This window comes from Solanum pennellii, chromosome 7, assembly GCF_001406875.1.
Source record: "Solanum pennellii chromosome 7, SPENNV200".
NCBI classification, from domain to species: Eukaryota; Viridiplantae; Streptophyta; class Magnoliopsida; order Solanales; family Solanaceae; genus Solanum; species Solanum pennellii.
This window is the reverse complement of record NC_028643.1, coordinates 74,651,267-74,669,337: the sequence shown is the minus strand read 5'-3', so window position 1 is coordinate 74,669,337 and position 18,071 is coordinate 74,651,267. Positions and strand designations below refer to the sequence as shown.

General features: G+C 32.1%; 2 protein-coding genes across 3 annotated transcripts; both read left to right on the top strand.

Moving 5' to 3' along the window:
- On the top strand, window positions 1-10,576 carry LOC107026549 (probable sugar phosphate/phosphate translocator At1g06470). 2 transcript variants are annotated; one of them, XM_015227551.2, is made up of 13 exons: window positions 1-173; window positions 1,077-1,794; window positions 1,904-2,073; window positions 3,618-3,703; window positions 4,012-4,061; window positions 4,751-4,818; window positions 6,227-6,327; window positions 6,468-6,480; window positions 7,959-8,143; window positions 8,348-8,434; window positions 8,892-8,986; window positions 9,375-9,530; window positions 10,103-10,576. In XM_015227551.2, exons 2-12 carry the CDS (start codon window positions 1,310-1,312, stop codon window positions 9,493-9,495), a joined length of 1,461 nt encoding a protein of 486 aa, XP_015083037.1. In that variant the 5' UTR covers window positions 1-173; window positions 1,077-1,309; the 3' UTR covers window positions 9,496-9,530; window positions 10,103-10,576. The 2 variants fall into 2 exon arrangements, with proteins under 2 accessions (XP_015083037.1, XP_015083036.1); XM_015227550.2 differs by having other exon boundaries at window positions 2-173; window positions 10,142-10,576.
- A 788-nt stretch (window positions 10,577-11,364) lies between these two features.
- On the top strand, window positions 11,365-13,087 carry LOC107024664 (EP1-like glycoprotein 1). Its single transcript, XM_015225655.1, has one exon. The coding sequence runs from the start codon at window positions 11,470-11,472 to the stop codon at window positions 12,814-12,816; it is 1,347 nt and encodes a 448-aa protein (XP_015081141.1). The 5' UTR covers window positions 11,365-11,469; the 3' UTR covers window positions 12,817-13,087.
- The last annotated feature ends 4,984 nt before the right edge of the window (window positions 13,088-18,071 follow it).

Genomic DNA, 18,071 nt, shown 5'->3' with positions numbered 1-18,071 from the left:
AAATTCAACTAATTGTTAGCTGTCGGCATTAGTTGATTTTCCTTCAATTTTACCTATCTAACAGGCGACAATAACCTTTTTTCTTCTTTAAACTCGAAGGAATTGGTAGATCAGATCTTCTATGCTTCGTTCTCTTCTACACCATTTGAATCTATTAACTCAAACAAGCTCAGGTCAGTTTTAATTTTATCTTTTTATCAATGCTTTTAGTAGTTGCTTTCTTGATTATTCAATTGCATTTACTCTTATGGATTGATTCAACCTTCTTTTGGGGTTTTTTTTAGAATCTATAGACCTGTAATAGAAATGGGGTTCTTTTGTTTTACCCCTTTTCTTGAAAATTTGATTCCATAGGATTCAAAGTTGTGATTTTTATTGTTTTTTTTTGGGTTGGGTTTTGGGAGATTTGCTTAATTATTGTTTTGGGATTTGAGTTGAGTTTCAAGTTGTTGTAATGCTGATTGTTGAACTTATTTTGGCCACCAGTGAAGCTCAGCTCAGTTTTAGTTTATCTTTTCTCGATGCTTTTAGTAGTTGCTTTCTTGATTCTTTGAATGCAGTTACTCTTATTGATTGATTTAACCTTCTTTTGGGGTTTTTTCAACCTGCTATAGAAATGGGAAATGGGGTTCTTTTGCTTTCCCAATTTCTTGAAAATTTGATTCAATAGGATTCAAAAGTTGTGATTTTATTGTTTCTTTTTGTGAAATTTTGGCAGATTTCCTTAATTCTTGTTATTGGATTTGAGTTAAATTTCAAGTTAATGTAATGCAGATTGTTGAATTTATTTTGCTCACCAGTGAAGCTCATCTCAGTTTTAGTTTATCTTTTCTCAATGATTTTAGTAGTTGCTTTCTTGATTCTTCAATAGCGGTTACTCTTTTTGATAGATTCACCCTTCTTTTTTTTTTTTTTTAATCTGCTATAGAAATGTTTTTTTTTAATCTGCTATAGAAATGGGGTTCTTTTGTTTTTCCCCCTTTTCATGAAATTTTGATTCGACTGGATTCTAAGTTGTGATTTTTACCGTTTCTTTTGGTGAAATTTGAGTGAAGTTTTAAGTTGCTTTAATGCAGATTGTTGAACTTATATTGGTCTCTAGTTAATTGGATTCGAGAGCTCAGTGCTGGTTTCAATTGCTTAGTAGGTGTGTTTATAAGAACTAATAGTGTCAATTTGAAGTTCTAAAGGGTTCACTACAATTAGTCTGGTCAAGATAATTGGAAATATAGTGCTATATAGACGACTAGGCGTATAAGCTTGGTTGTCAATGGGAGAAAGATGGTTTTGATTGTGGAGGAAAAAGGAGATGTTAGAGAGTGAATTGACTATAGAGAAGGTTGAACAGAGTGCAAGTGAAAACTTTCGTAGGGCGCCTTCTTTCTCAGGCTGGTGTGATGATAATGACACCATCCATTCAGCTGAACTAGGGAATGCTGATACACTCACTGGCCACTTTGACTTTGAACTGCCTCTCGTGAATCAAATCGGTATAGGAAATGGATCTGTAGACGTAGATACACAAAATAACAACTTTAAGCCGAGGATGAAGGGTGGTGGTGATTTGGCTGTTGCATCTACTACGAATGGAAAAGATAGATATGTTCCGTTTGATGTGGAGAACGGCTCTAGAAGTAATCAAACATATTCAAATGTGCACGGGGAAGGATCTACTCATCTGGACCACCACGGTGCATCACAAACAAAGTCAAAGAATGTTGTTTCCGTAGCTGATGTGCTGAAGACAGTGTTCTTAGTCCTTGTATGGTACATATTCAGTACATTCTTGACATTGTAAGTCTACTTGGTCATGAGCTTATGATTTTACTAAGTGATTTGTTTTCTCTCATCCGTGTTGAAGCTTTGGACGCTTTGGTTCTTATCTTGCATTCATTTGGTCTAGGTATAATAAAACTCTTCTAGGGGATCATCTAGGGAGATTCCCTGCTCCTTTACTGATGAATACATTCCACTTTGCAATGCAAGCCATTTTGTCCAAAGGCATTACTTGGTTCTGGTCCCGAAAATTTCAACCCACTGTAAAGATGACTTGGAGAGATTATTTTTTGAGAGGTAACTATGATTGTCAATTTGTCATATCCTTTTTCTTTAAGCTATACTGAGATACAGGTTATATTTGTATCATGCGTTATTATGGGTTTTCAACAGACTGTTCATTGTTTTCTACTGTATGGTTATAAATAGCTCTAGATGCGAGGAACTGTTCTGACCTTCTTTCCTTTGGAAAGAAATCAGTAGAGAAACAGAGACCAGAGTAAGTAAGATAAAATATTGAAATATTTGAGAGTTGTATGACAATTTATTAGCAGGAGATTGTAACCCAAGGGTACTATATTAGGCACACTTCTTTTCTTGTAAAGTTTGTCTGTAAGATTCATTATTGGGAAGACAAACTGCCTGATCCTTGCATAGTTCTGTTACCTTTCTAAAAAATTGATCCTTGCATAGTTCTGTTACCTTTCTCAAAAATGATCCTTGCATAGTTCTATGTTCCCAGTTAGAACACCTTTTTAACTTGTGGCTTCAACTAGCAAGCCACTTAGCACAACCACATTTCTTTTTTGAATTTTAGTTGTAAAAACAACAGGAAAATGAGTTCTGAGATTTGTACAATGATGAATGACTAGTAACGCCTATTTATGATTTTAGGAGTCAATAAAGTCCGACAAAGTGTCAGACTAACTTACATCTATCACGCACCTCAAAAGATAAAGATGGTTAACATCTAAGCTTTATATAGAACCTAGAGTTCCTCTCCTTCCACCCTATCCATACAATGTACAATTATAACATTCCGTAGGACTTTAGGTTGCTTTGGTTTCTTCGGGCCTCTCTTGTTGATGACCTCCTTTAGATGAGTATGACTTTGATACGGATGATAAGAAATGACCTTGGTGCCTACTTCAACTGCAAAAGTTAGCTCATAATGTGAGGATTGTCCAAGACCATATAATGAGACCAATTATAAGCATTTAGATGAAATGGTTACACAATTCAACATGATATAAGAGAAAGAACATGTCTTGGGTTCGAGTCTTACTGCTATCCTTTATCAAAAAGAATTTCCATGTGGTAGACTCATAAAAAAGAATGAAGCCTCAAGTAAGGGGGCGTGTAGAATATATCATAAAATACATAAATGTGTATTCTATCTAACAATTTAAGATTTTAGATAAGATTATTGCACACTTCAACATGGTATTAAAGCAGCCGAGGTCCTGGATTCGGGTCTCACCACCATCAATTATCAAAAAGAGTTTCCACGACCCCCACTTGAGAAGATTTGTTGAAAACATATATTTTAATAAGAAAAGCAGTTATTAAAATGCCTGCAAAGTGAATCGAACTCGGACACATAAAAAAATAAAGATTTTTTGCAGCCTGCATGAATTAACGGTACCCAAAGCTGCATTTGTGCATTGAATCATATTTGCTCTCTCTGACATCATAAAGTTGCACTGCTCGTTCTTCTCTTATTGGAAACATTTAATCGTATGCCCTTTATTTGAAGCTGTTTTGTGAAGTCTAGAGTTTCCTGCCAATTTTTATTGACTTTTCTGACAACTAATGCTACAGATGGCCTTTGCCTTTCACAGTTGTTCCCACAGCTCTCAGTACGGCAATGGATGTCAACCTCAGCAATGCATCCCTTGTTTTCATATCAGTGACATTTGCTACTATGGTGTGTATTCGTTTTCCCTGTAAATTTTAACATACCAATCAAATGGTCAACAGATTTGATAAGAAAATTAAGTCACTGGGCAAACTCAAAAAGGATTCTTACAACCCAGCATTCCTTTAGGTCTGTAGAAGCACTTCTGAAATTTTAACAACAATTTGTGAGATTGCAATAACAATAATTTTCAAAGACTTGAAGGGAGATTTAGTGAAACGATCTTCAACTATTACTCGTAAAAAAGAATAATCCTCTAGTTTCCTTCATTTTCCTCCATAAATTCTTGGCTCCTAAACACAAGTTTGTCATTGCAGTGCAAATCTGCAGCACCGATCTTTCTCCTACTCTTCGCTTTTGCTTTCAGGTACTTCATTTAATCATTGCTCTATTTTTCATTGAGTCTTTACTATATTTAGTAGATGCATGTCCTGTTGAATTATTCGTCAATGTGCATAGTAACTACTTGATATGTCTTAATGGACACTCCCCTTTTTTTAGTCTGCTTTAAAAGAACGCCATATTTCTACAATTGAAAGTGCTTTTTCGCTGGAAACTTTTCACTTTACCCGCAATTATACGCTGTTATAGCCATAGAAATGTTATGACTTGTATACGACAATAATTTCTAAGGGTAATTTTGGTATGTGCCAGAAGTCTGTTTTCTCTCTCTTAAACTCTGCATGACAAAAACTCTGCCATATATGTAATGGAGGGAGTAGCCATTTTGGCATATAAGGATTCTTCAATTTTTGACAGACCGTTTCTTGTCCAGGTAGAAAAAATCTATGTAGTCCATCTTTAAAGCTCAGTCTCCATGACCTTAAAGGAAGCAGGATACAACCATCCCTTGTTGATTTTCAATTAGTCCCTCATTAGTGGTACACATACTGAGAAAGAAGTCTTTTTCCCGTCCATTGCATACTTGACCCTTCAAGCATTAAATTTATTATCCATCTCTCATGAATGATTTCATTTGCTCTCTCTTAGAAATGAGTTCTTATTTGAATATATTTGGTCTACTGCCTTGTTTTAACCTCATATTTTTTTTAAAAGGTTGGAGTCTCCGAGTTTGAAGCTGCTAGGGATCATGTTGATTATTTCTATTGGGGTATTATTAACAGGTAGCCTATACACTTATTAGCATATTTGTTTGTTGTTTCTTCTTTTTTTTTTAATTTTATTTTTGGGTAATATCAGTTATGCACACGCTAGGTAGCTTGTCCTTGTGAAGGTAATCTGACTTACCAATGCTGGAACGATAGACTCACTCATACCTAGTGTTGTAGGAACTCAAACCTGGGATCTCCAGGTTGGGCCTCAACCAATGGGTCATCCCGTAGCTTCTTAACTTTTCAAGATCTCCCTATTTATCTGCCACTTTTCTTATATGACATCAATAATTCTCATTTTGTACTCTGGTAAAAGTAGTGCTTTGAGTCTATATGTGTTTCAGACTTGTTGTTTCCTGTTCTATTTTAAAAATCATGATCAATGCATGACTATCATTTTTTGACCGAAATGTGCTGGACTCGATATGAATTTCATTTGTTTCAATTACATTTCTCCATTGTTTGGCTGTAGCCTTTAAAAATCATTACTTTATATAAGTAAGTTTTTACTTTCTTAAAATTAAGAAAGGAATATTTTGGGCTCGAGTTTCTAGAATTGCTATTTCATACCTAATAATCTGATTTTCTATCCTCTTCATTTTTTTTGGTCATGACACATTCTCTTTTCAACTATAAGGTGGCTAAAAATATATATTTATACAAATACTCGCTGGAATGAGAAAGTTGAGATGGATACTATGTTGAACAAGAAAGGAAAGGTACAATAACACAAGTATTAAAAATGCGGAGGATAGTGATTGGGTAGTGGCTCCACTAGGTAGTGTGAAGAAATAGTTTAAAATCACTCTCATTTCACAGTTATTCTTATAGCAAGGGTGAAATCAGTTGGAAGGAGCACTTCTAAATCCACTGATGCGAAGAGTAGAAAAAATCGTAACAAATGAGATGCCAAGAGTAATTGCACCTAAAGGTGTGGCCTAGTGGTCAATAAAGTGGGTGCAAACCTTGGAGACCCAGGTTCAAATTGCAGTAGAAGCAAAAGTACTTGGTGATTTCTTTGTATTTGCCCCTTAAGAGAGTTGAGTTACTTGGTAGTTGTGTTGGTGAGAGGTAGTAGGTGGAATAGCCGAGATGCGTGCCAGCTAGTATGGACACCAAACAGGGAGATGAAAAGAGTAATTTTAGAGAAATGTCATGACTTATTAATCAATAATATAGACATTGAAGTAGATAAAAGAAAACCGAGAAAAATGGAACTCACGCAGCATAGATGAATATATTAGAAAATGCCGAAGTAGTTTGTGGTTCTCTTCAAAACTCTCTCTGTCCATTTTTTTTACCTTGTTATTTTCAGTTTTTTGAGTGCTTAGCTACTTTAATATGTTGTGATTAATTCTGTTGTCTGTAGACGGATATATGTTCAATAAGCACATCTGACCTTTATTTATCGACAATACAGTTGCAAAGGAAACGGAGTTTGAATTTTGGGGGTTTATCTTTGTTATGCTAGCTGCTGTTATGTCTGGGTTCCGCTGGACTATGACTCAGATACTTCTGCAGGTAGGATTCCAGAAATTGTTAAAAGTGAATTTGTTTTTAAAGTATTTTCATCATCATATTTGTGCTCACTTCGTCTATTTTGTGTTCATTCTCCTGTACTCCATCCAACGGGCGTGCGCTGACAAAAAACTGTCATAAAGAAAGAAATCTACGGTAAGGACTTTCAGCAAATTATAGCTAGCTATCAAAGCACTGAAAATGAATTTATTCATAGAGTATTTCTGTTAATTAATACTGTTGGTGGATGATTGCATGTTGGTGACTCAGTTCTTCATTTACCTAGTTTTGGATTCCCCTAAAAAGTATTTTATTTATTATTTTTGTTTTGTCACATTTTGTTTTAACCCTAATTTGGCCAAATTTGATAGTTCATCAATTTTTTGTTTGGATAGTTTAAGTTCTGGTAAGCAACATTTATTGCAGGTGGAATTCATAGATAGCCTCTTAAACTTGCCACCAACTGCCAAGTGTACACTTAAGTATACACCTTAACTATTCAGTGATCAGTTAGACACCTCTTTCTGGCAGAACTTTCTCATGACCCCTCAAGATGACATGGCAAAACACATTATTTTCAGTCGAATTTGAGCGCATGAAGCTCCTTAAAATTTGACTCAGTACTTAGAATGCAAGTTCAGTGACATAATTCACGTGTCAGATGTGGAAGTGAAAATCGGTACACGTGTCATAATCAAAAGAGAGTTTCAAGTATCTTGAGTCAATAATCCAAGGAAATGGGGAGATTAATGATGATGTTACATATCATATTGATACATGGTGGATGAACTTGAGGCTCATATCCGGTGTCTTATGCGATAACAAAGTGGTTGTCTCGTATTGCCGCAGTAGTTAGACAAGTTGTTTCGGTTCGAAGTCTCGCGTCCATACTACTTCGTTAAATTTCCCTCTGACTTTTACAACCTTATTTACAAGGCCTTAATTCTTGGAGGAAAGTAACAAATTTCCTGTCAGTGGCCCGATCCCATAAGAGCATTTCATAAGCTTGTGAGAAAGTTCAAACTAATGTAGTGGTCTTTTGATGCCCCATCCACACACTTATCCAAGAAATGCACGAAGTGCTTAGTCTTTTTCTCGGCACTTATGGGACCTGTATACAAAAAAATAGTACATTGGGGTTATTAAAATGTTAAGCCAGATAAAAGTGAGTACGCTCTCTGAGTTCAAAGAACAATTTTCTACTCATCTAATTTATAAGGCATTCTTTGAGTTGCACGACTCCCGAACACTCCTTCTGTCTTAATTTAGGTGACCCTCTCTGCTTTTTAGTCAACCCCCCTCCAAAATGGCTCTCTTCTATATTTAGTTACAATTTAACTTTAAACTTCTCATTTTGATCCTTGATAAGGTAATTTATAGCCACACAAATATCTATGGCTTGTTTTAGACCACAAATTTCAAAAATATTTTTTTCAATCATAAACTTCGTGCTCATTCAAACACCTTCACATAACAGAGGGAGTTATCGTTGTGTTTCTTTCTGGCAAAGTCATGTTTACTTTTAAGAAAAGTAGCTAGTTGTAATTTAATAAAGTGAAACATGTCCTTTGAAATATTAACCATGTAGCTTGTACATACGTTGTATATGTCAACACTTTCTTCTGTTTTTTCAGGTTTAAAAAATCCACTCACACTAATGAGCTACGTTACTCCAGTAATGGCTCTTTCAACTGCTATGCTGTCTCTGATTTTTGATCCATGGCAAGAGTTTGGAAGCAGCAGTTACTTCGATAGCTCATGGCACATAACTAGAAGTTGTTTGCTGATGCTTTTTGGTGGAACCTTGGCTTTCTTTATGGTATGCATGTATCTGACTCAATGTCAATAAGTCCAAATTGTTGATTATCCAACATTCTAGTGGCAAATTTCTTTGCTGGCTCTTTTCCATTTGCAGAAAGTTGTTGTCTACTAAAATACTATAATATCTAAAAGCAAAAACAAATTTGATAGACCTTCCATGCATGTTGTACAAATGATTCTTTCTCTGCTTTTTTTTTTTCAGGTGTTGACGGAATATATTCTCGTCTCTGTTACTAGTGCAGTAACAGTGACAATAGCAGGAGTCGTAAAGGAGGCTGTCACTATCGTGGTATAAGCTAAAAACCAAGTTATCTATATCTCTTTTCTTTAGTGAAGTAATTTAACTGACTCATCAAAGAAAAAAGAGCATATAAGTAATGTAGCTGAATAACTGGTTTAGTTATTCAAATTTCATCAGTTCCCTGAGCAGTTTACTCTATGGAATTTGTTATTTGTTTCTTCTCGATGAACATTGAGATTGTTAATTAAAAAGCCTGGAAATTTCTTCCCCATGTCCCGTGAATGGTTATGTAGGATGTAACTGCAATTTTTCTGCTACAAATGCTTATATTGCTCAGAGACTTCATTTTCCTAGATATCTTCACTTCAAGCTACTGTGTATCTTCAATCGAATTAGACTGATATAAAATCAGTTTTCACTAGTTGAAAAGTATCTCTGATTGTTGGAATCTGTTGTTGCTTCAGTTTCTGAAACTAATTGGCAATTATGTCGGTGGCATTTTCAGGTTGCTGTGTTTTACTTCCATGATAAGTTTACCTGGATGAAAGGGGTTGGTCTCATCACAATAATGTTTGGTGTGAGTTTGTTTAATTGGTACAAGTAAGTTTATAGCTCTCATATTTTTGCGAGAAGTTGTCATGTGATTTTTGTCTCCCAACTGCTGTTGATATTAGATAAATTTTCTCTTTAACGACCTACTGTGGATGTCTATCCTTTAATTTTTGACACCGCTTTGCATTTAATTTCAACTTATCTAGTATTTGTACTAGCTCTTTAATATTTCTTTTATAGCATAGCCAGGGTTTTACGGGAAGCATGTCGGTGATGTATTTCACTTGAGTGACAGCATCTAGTCAAACTGTACTTGTTAATAACTGGTCTTGCAAATCGCTAATAATATAGGGTTGTCATGAAAATTATAAGAAGACTTGAAGTGTCAGGTTGTTTTTGCTAGGTATTAAATTTGTTTTCTGCTTCTTCTTCTCAGGTATGACAAATTACAGAAAGGTAATCCAAATGAAGATGAAATTTCACGATCCTCAATGCAAAATGAAGCTGCAAAGTATGTTATTCTTGAAGAATTGGAAGATCAAGATGATGGTCCTTGAAGTCTTATATCACATTATCTGCATTTGCAAACCTAGTAAGCTTCTTAACTATAAGGTTCTGATGCATTGTGTATGTTACATACGACGGAGGAATTGTTTTTCATTGTCGTAGCTTATTATGAACTTAATATAATATTTCTCTCTTTTGTTTGTCATTCACATCTACCATTAACTATCACTATCATCCACAACCATTATCAGCCATCACACCAATCTTAACCTCTACTACCGGCCACGATCACCTTTAGCTATTACCCACAACCAACACCATCAACTAACATCCTCTCCCATCGGCACCCACAACCACCACCGTTTGCCATCACCACCACCAACTGTCATATAATTTTTAAAAATGTTTTGTTGATATAATAATTAGATTAATTGGTATTTTATTTGAATTCTGTTTCTACTAATTTTTGAATATATACAAGTTTTATACATTCAGATACCATAATAGTTGGTGTGGAGGAAATTGGATACAAATCCTTGTTGCTTTGTTTCTTTTTATGTACTTGTTCAACTTTCATCAATGCTTGTTATACTGATAAACTATTGATAGACGCTTACGAGTTGATCTAAGATAACTTGTACTCTGCATTATGTGTAGATTTGACAAACAGCTGTTTGATTGTGATATGATTGCTAGATGACTGCTGGCAATGCTGATGTTTTCAAGATAGGATGAGTTGCCATATTTGAATTAATTCCAAATAGGACGAATGTGGCATCATCGATAGGTTGATTTTCGACTTGACCCTGCACGGGACAGCCTTTGATCAGTTTGCTCTGGTGAAAGAAAGAAGCTTTTCGTTTCATCATTATTGTTTGTAAAAAAGATTGATCAGTTTCCATACATAAATCCTAAGGGGCCTATTTTTGTTGGACAAATTTTCGACATTGTTCTTGTATCTCTATATTGGAATTTTCATCCACATTTATTCAAGTATTTTTCGAGGTCTATCTCCTCGTTGTAATATGACCTTAGTACGAATCGATTATAGATCTTTCGTTTACTTGTAAAACAGGTTTACCAATGTATTTTAGATGAGTTTTTGCTTTGATTCAAGACAGTTTGTCAACTGATTTGTATCCTGTCAATGTTTCTTTTATCATGAAATGAATAATAGTGTAAGATATCGAAGAAAACATCGTTCATTTAAGGAACATATGACACATCTTTCTATTGATGTTGACTCGATGAAACTCTCTGCTCTCAATCGTAAACCATATATTATGTAACATACACCATAGATACCTTCAAAAAGCTAGTTGGAGTTGCTCATTTTCATTTGGAGTTTGCACAGTTACGCAATTTAAAATTTAAAGAAATAAACACAAGAAGAAACCAACGTGATATGATACGATATAGAGGAGGATTGTAATACAAGTAGAACATAGAATTCATGGTCAATGGGTTGAGCAAATATACGGGTCAAATACCATTTTTTTAAAAAATAGAATTCTTTGACTTGTTAATTGCTTGTCCAAGTTACACTATGTTGTATAATAGGACAAGTAAGGTTAATGTTATAATATACTCTATTTTTTTTTGTTCTGTCCATTTTTACTTGTCCACTAGACTAAAAATAGTTGTCGAACAATACTTGTTCAGTTTAAAAAATCAAGAGATGATTTGCTCTTTTGTGTCTATTTTATCCTTGCTATTCAATTCTAATATATTTATAGAAAACTATTGTTGGACAGAGGGAGTACTGAAATCCAAAATTTCAACTAGGCTCATTTTTTAGATTATAGTCAAAGATCATCATGTAGCAATATATTCCTTTTAACAAAGACCACTTGAATTCTGTATAACAAACTACCAGCTGGCTTGAGTTTTACTAGTCAATTTCTATGTTATCTAATTTGTGAAAACTAGGTGCTTGTTGCTTTCTTGATTATATTATATATAAGATTCTGCATTAGATAATTTAATTCATCAAATATTAACTCATCTTCCTACAAGTGTTCTTAATGGCTTTATGCAAGATTTTTCCTTTTGCCTTCATCATCCTTTCTTGTTCTTGTTATCTGATATCGGGCCAACGTTTCGATTACCCCACTGCAAATCTTTCTACAACTTGGATCAACAGTGTTTCTGCACCTCATTCAGTGGATTTCAGTGATGGCTCAAGAGTTAGGGCTATACTACTCAGAGGAACTTTTGGTCCAAAATATGCTTGTGGTTTTTACTGTAATGGCAAATGTGATACTTACCTCTTTGCCATTTTCATCGTGCAAACTAACAGCGCGTCCCAAATTACTTCTCCATCGATTGGATTCCCACAGGTTGTTTGGTCTGCTAACCGGAATAATCCTGTTAAGATCAATTCAACTTTGCAGTTTACAGCACAAGGAGACTTGGTGCTTAGAAATGCTGATGGTAGTTTGGCTTGGTCAACTAACACTGCTGGAAAATCTGTTGCTGGTTTAAGCTTGACCGATGAAGGGAATCTTGTTCTGTTTGATTCGAAGAATGCAACTGTTTGGCAATCGTTTGATCACCCGACTGATGCTTTAGTTCCAGGGCAGAAGTTAGTATCAGGGATGAAACTAACAGCAAGTGTTTCAACAACAAACTGGACTAAAGGAGGCTTGTTTTCCCTCTCTGCTATCGATAATGGTTTGGTTGCTTTCATAGAGTCAAATCCTACCCAAACATACTTTGACGCGACTATTGGTGGGTTGAATCCTAGTGGAGGATCCAATTATGTTAAGTATTTGAATGGAAGCTTAACTCTCTTCACAAATTCGAGTAGTACACCCGAGTTGGTTCTGGTTTCTATTACTCCAGCATCCTCTGCTCAGTATATGAAACTTGAGTCTAACGGACACTTGAAAGTGTACGAGTGGAAAAGTCGATGGAGAGAGGTGGATGACCTCTTAACAGGCTTTCGTGGCGAGTGCAATTACCCTACAGTCTGTGGAAGATATGGCATTTGCACAATGGGACAATGTAGTTGTCCCATAAGCTCTAATTCAACTACCTATTTCAGACCGATAAACGTTAGGCTGCCTAATCTTGGTTGCTCTGAGGCCAAAAAGCTGAGTTGCAACAACTTAAAGAAACACAGACTTTTGGAAGTTGAAGATGTGGACTATTTCGCGTTTACTGCAGATATCAGCAACACAGATGTGAATACTTGTAAACGCGCATGTTTGGATAAATGTTCCTGTAAAGCTGCGTTCTTTCGTAGTGGTTTAAATTCTTCCAGGGCCATAGGGGAGTGCTACTTACCAACTGAGATCTTTTCACTAATGAATAATGAGAAGGACAAGACAAGGTATGACTCTGTCGCGTTTATAAAAGTACAGGTTTAAGCTAAACCAGCTGTTGCTAAAGGGAAAAAAATCGCGTTTTATGTACATAAATGATCTATAGGAGGACATGGATAGAAACTTAGCAGATTATGAACGTAATCTGGAAAAAGTTCATGCTATACATGAACTATATGAAGGTATAATTACATAAATAAATGGTTTGATAAGCCAAATTAGAGTTCAGAGTTATCTGTATTACACTTTCATTTCTCTGTGTTATCTGTAATTTCGATTCAACAGACTATAATAAAGACAAATTTATTTTTTCCAATTGTTTGGTGAATTAAGTGTTGGTATAATACATAAACAGACACTCAAGCTTGGCCTAGCAAGTAAACAAATGCACATCGAGAACTCAAACTTGGTCTCACCTGACAACCAAACATTCCAATTCATCCCTAGTAGACATCTGACACTAACGCGTCACATAAATTTTGGAGGTGTCTTAGATGATCATTTTGTATGTTGGAGTGTTCAACTGACATAATGGCGATGAGTTAAGGTCATGTCTAGACGTGCGTACTCAAAGTTGGCACCATGTTGACTTTTTTTTAACATCGCTCTCTTTAATACAAGAAAAATTTTCATTCAATTCTCTTATCATTTCGTTGAGATTTTTCGTAGTATCACAAATTAATATTTTTATGTAAATAAATTGGTCAAATGTGTTATTGTACTCTTTTAACCTGTCATTTGTACATTGTCACTTTCAAAAGTTTTAACTATTAATCATATCATATATTATTATAAGTGGGAAGCTCTATAGTGAAAAGTTGAATTACCATTTTGCCCTTTTACTAAATTAAGATTTAATTTATTATTTAATTAAATATAAATATTTTAATTACACAATGATATATTTAGAAAAACAATGATAAGATTCCTAAAGTCTTTCTATTACTCCTATTTATTCATGCATCACTTAATTACTGAAGTTGAAAGGTTTTTTCAGTTTTAAATTTTGATGGCACTACTTAACTTACATTAATTACAATGAATATTGTAAATGAAAGATCACTTTTTTGAACTTTCATATGTTACTTCACTCTTTTTAATTAACTTACATTAATTACAATGAATATTGTAAATGAAAAGATCACTTTTTTGAACTTTCATATGTTACTTCACTCTTTTTAATTAACTTGAATTATTTTCATCTTCCACATATTATTGAAATGTATAGATATTTAAGACATAGAGAAAGAAAATAACAACACAAATCAAGAACACTCAAAAGCACAAGAATTCATATTCTAACCTTTTTTTCAAAAATTTTCTTGGTCTTCTCTATTGCATGAAACTATATGATGGCACAGTATGGTTCTAATACATTTGAAAATGCTATGTTAACATTTAGATGAACGTACAATAAATCTATTGAAAGAGTAAGTCACGATTTAGATTACAATTTTTTCCTTGTTCTTCCCGTTTTAGTTTTGTTAATTATGATTCTTCCTTCTATATTAAATGATTTTTTGTTATATTTAGATGATATGTTGATATATTAATAGGAAAAAAAAAGTAAGGTGGACTACAATTTTGAGATATGTTGTTCATAAAAAAAATTATATTTCTTTAATTAATAGTCACTGTATAAAATTAATTTCATTGTATATGTTCTTTTTGGCTATATATAATACAATCCAAATGCATCAATTTTCTTTCTGATATGGTGCCTTCTCTTCAATCTTTTGGTGTTATATTACATTGTTTGATAAGTTCTCATTGTATTTGTCTATTTTTTTCCCTATGGAGGTTGTTTTTGGTTGAAGGGTAAAAAAAGATTTAAATAATAAAGTATAAAATTAGATTATCATTTTATTCTGTGTTAAATTAAAATATTATAAAATATTTATTTATAAATAGTAATCATTCTACATGCCACACTAAATATTAAAATTTTTGGTTATTATGAGATCATTGAGTTAAATCAATATATAAAGACCATAATCAATGCCCAGTTGCCCACTAAAGATTTGCATTGTTATATGATTAAAGTCTTCAAAAGAATGTGTATGTTGTCGCATGTTTTTTTCTTTGTTTATTTTGTATGTGTTTTCTCTCTATAAACTTCTTTAATTTGATTTTCCATAAATTTCTGATTATTTTAATTGTATTTTTATTTAGGCTAAAGTTAATCTTTTGTGACTATATATAATGCAAATTGGCTATTAGTATCTAAAGTTCTATATTTACAGTTGTTGATAAATTTTATACATTAAAATAAGATTCCTCGTTTGATGTTATTGTGATTAAAATTCTTTAATTTGATTTTCCATAAATTTTTGATTGTTTTAATTGTATTTTTATTTAGGCTAAAGTTAATCTTTTGTTACTATCTAAAGTTCTAAATTTACAGTTTGTTGATAAATTTTATACATTAAAATAAGATTCTTCATCTGATGTTTTTGTCACAATTTTATAATTTTATTTGTAATTGTTGAATTTTGTTATTCGTTACATGCATGTACACGTAGAATTCTAATTGTTATAATGAAATATAAAAAAAAATTAACATAGGATACACGTGCAACGCACGTGTGCTGAAACTAGTATTATTATAAGTGGGAAGATTTTAAGTTCAAAATTGAATTACCATTTTATCTTTATATTTAAATAATTAAAATAAATAATATAAAATATTATTAAATATTTAATATAAAACTCATTTAAATCAGTGCATGAATCAAATTCACATTAATAATTAATTTCTCTTTTATTGTAAAAATCAAGAGTATCAGAAGAGTTTTTCCTTTAATTAAATTTGATATGGACTAAAATCACCGAACTAATTTAATGCAAATTAATTTTACCTACTCAAAAGTCATCCTACCTACTATATAAAATATCTAGCATGGTCTTCATTGAATTGATAAGAGGAGGATGAGAGATTATCAAGCAAAAAAATTAATTTTGCTCATTATATTGTATTAATTTCCTTTTGTTTTTATCTACTCCTTCTTGTCAAGCTTAAGTATTTCGTACATTCTTTTTTAATATTTTGATTCATATACTTTCTTATGATTTTGTTTTTCTATTGAAATATCTAGTGTCCTATATGAAAATTAGTGATTTACAATTTATGTTCTCCTATATTTTTTAATTATTGATGAAATTCATAATGAAAGATTAATCAGTTAATTTATATACGACTATCGATAGAGTGCTTTACTTTAGTTTAAATATATTTTCAAGATTATTATTTATTAGTAGTGAGAGGAATAACTAAATGAGAAAAATCACATATGATTTTTTTAAATGTATTTTTTATTTGACTTTTCGTTAATATTGTATAATCTATTGATCTTATTAGCTTATTATTTATTTGTGGAAACATTCATTCTTCAAATTGATCATATATCTTTAAATAAGTCATTTTGAAAAGTTTGTGTTGCTCCATTTATATTAACTAGTTTCCGAAACGTGCGTTGCACGTTTGCCTCATACAATTATTATAAAGTTGAATTATTATATAATGTTGAAATTAGAAATATTAGTTTTACCAATCTATATTTTATTTATTAAATAAAATTCATAATAATCAAACAGTACATTGACCATCAAGCAAGAAATATGAAAAAATAATTATATTATTATAGCATCTAATAATATGAATATATCTATATGACTTATTCTTAATAATCTCTCATTACGCCCCATATTAGTAAGTACACAAATTGTGTCTAGATGCATGTATTTAAATATGATTATTTAATATTAAATTAATTATATATTAATATTTAATTTAGTTTAGGGATAAAATAAGGGCAAAATGGTAATTCAACTTTTAAGTTAAGAGCTTCCCACTTATAATAATACGAGTATATGTTATATCATCAAAAAAAAAAAATCATCTACCAGACTAAGTACAAATATGTCATAAATATTTTCTTGGGATAGCTTAATATATATAGGTTGTAGACTACTGAATGTGAATATAATCGAAGACATCTATAATCTTTTTCAACACGTCGCATTAGTACCAATTTATACTCTATCAATAGTTATTTCTCCAAACTCAAAAGAGAATTTAAGAAAATTATAAAAATATTGAACCAAACTAAATAAGTATCAAGAGAATGATTTCTATAATCTGGCCATGTACAAAATTACACTAATAACTTATCTTTTAAGTCTAGCAGGACACTCTTATAATCGAAGGTTCTGATACCATCATTCTGCTATCGAAAAAGAAAAGCATATCAAAGAAATCATAAGAGTTTCAGAATGTTCATCTATGAATTTTTCTTTGTACCTACAAAATTAGAATATGCAAAGATGAAACAAAAAGAAAAGAAATAATACATACTTACTGGAGTATCTCCGTTGAACATATGAAATTAGGAAGATGGTAGATTAGATTTTTGAATGATTAACATAGAATACATACAATATATTATAGTAAATGAGACTATTTGTTTCCCTTGTCTGTTATGCCTTTTCAGTTGCATTATTTAAATATGTCTTCATTATTATATGATAGAATTACTGAAGGCTGAAACTAATAATTATACATTGTAATTAAGATACTATAAATTAAAAGTTTTATATTTAATATTAAAAAGTAACTCCAAGAAATTGAACAAATTACAAAAATATTAATTTCTCATTAAAATAATTTTCTCACCTATTAGAGCATCAAATAAGAATTAAGGAAACATAAATCAACACATGTAAACAAATTGACAATTAATTAATTTATAAATAGGCTAAGAGATGAACTTCAAAAATTTTAAACTATTTAAAAAATAATAATAACAGGAAAACGTGTCTTTAAGATAATTAAACTTTATTATATACTTTATATACTAATATTTTACTAATAACCAATTAGATGGTTTTTACAATTTTAATGTAAGGATAGGGGTAAGACTTTTCAAATTTAAAAATTAAGCCGTAATTAAGTTAAGACTATAAAATAATTAGCAATTTATTTACTAATATTTAATTACTTTGATTATGATTTAGTACAGGGGCAAAATAGTAATTTAACTTTTGCCTAACATTCTTTCCACTTATAATAATATATGATTATTCAAAGAGAAATTTTATGAGAAAAAGAGTATTATTCTTTTCTCTTCATAAATATATGTACAATATTTCTCTAAGGTTAAAAGGAAGATGCATATGTGATAAAATAATAAAAATAATTAACATAATAATTATGATGATGACTGCGAGTGTTTTTCGTAATATATCAATTAGTGTTTATATCATTTGCATATGTACCAAATTGATGATCATCTTTTAGAACT

What these genes read in the sequence shown, in the direction of transcription:
- LOC107026549 (XM_015227551.2), top strand. Translation starts at nt 1,310, where the DNA reads ATGTTAGAGAGTGAATTGACTATAGAGAAGGTTGAACAGAGTGCAAGT. An exon ending in TTCAGTACATTCTTGACATT is followed by an intron (nt 1,795 to 1,903) that starts GTAAGTCTACTT and finishes CATTTGGTCTAG; the next exon opens with GTATAATAAAACTCTTCTAG. An exon ending in CTCTTCGCTTTTGCTTTCAG is followed by an intron (nt 4,062 to 4,750) that starts GTACTTCATTTA and finishes TTTTTTTAAAAG; the next exon opens with GTTGGAGTCTCCGAGTTTGA.
- LOC107024664 (XM_015225655.1), top strand. Translation starts at nt 11,470, where the DNA reads ATGGCTTTATGCAAGATTTTTCCTTTTGCCTTCATCATCCTTTCTTGT.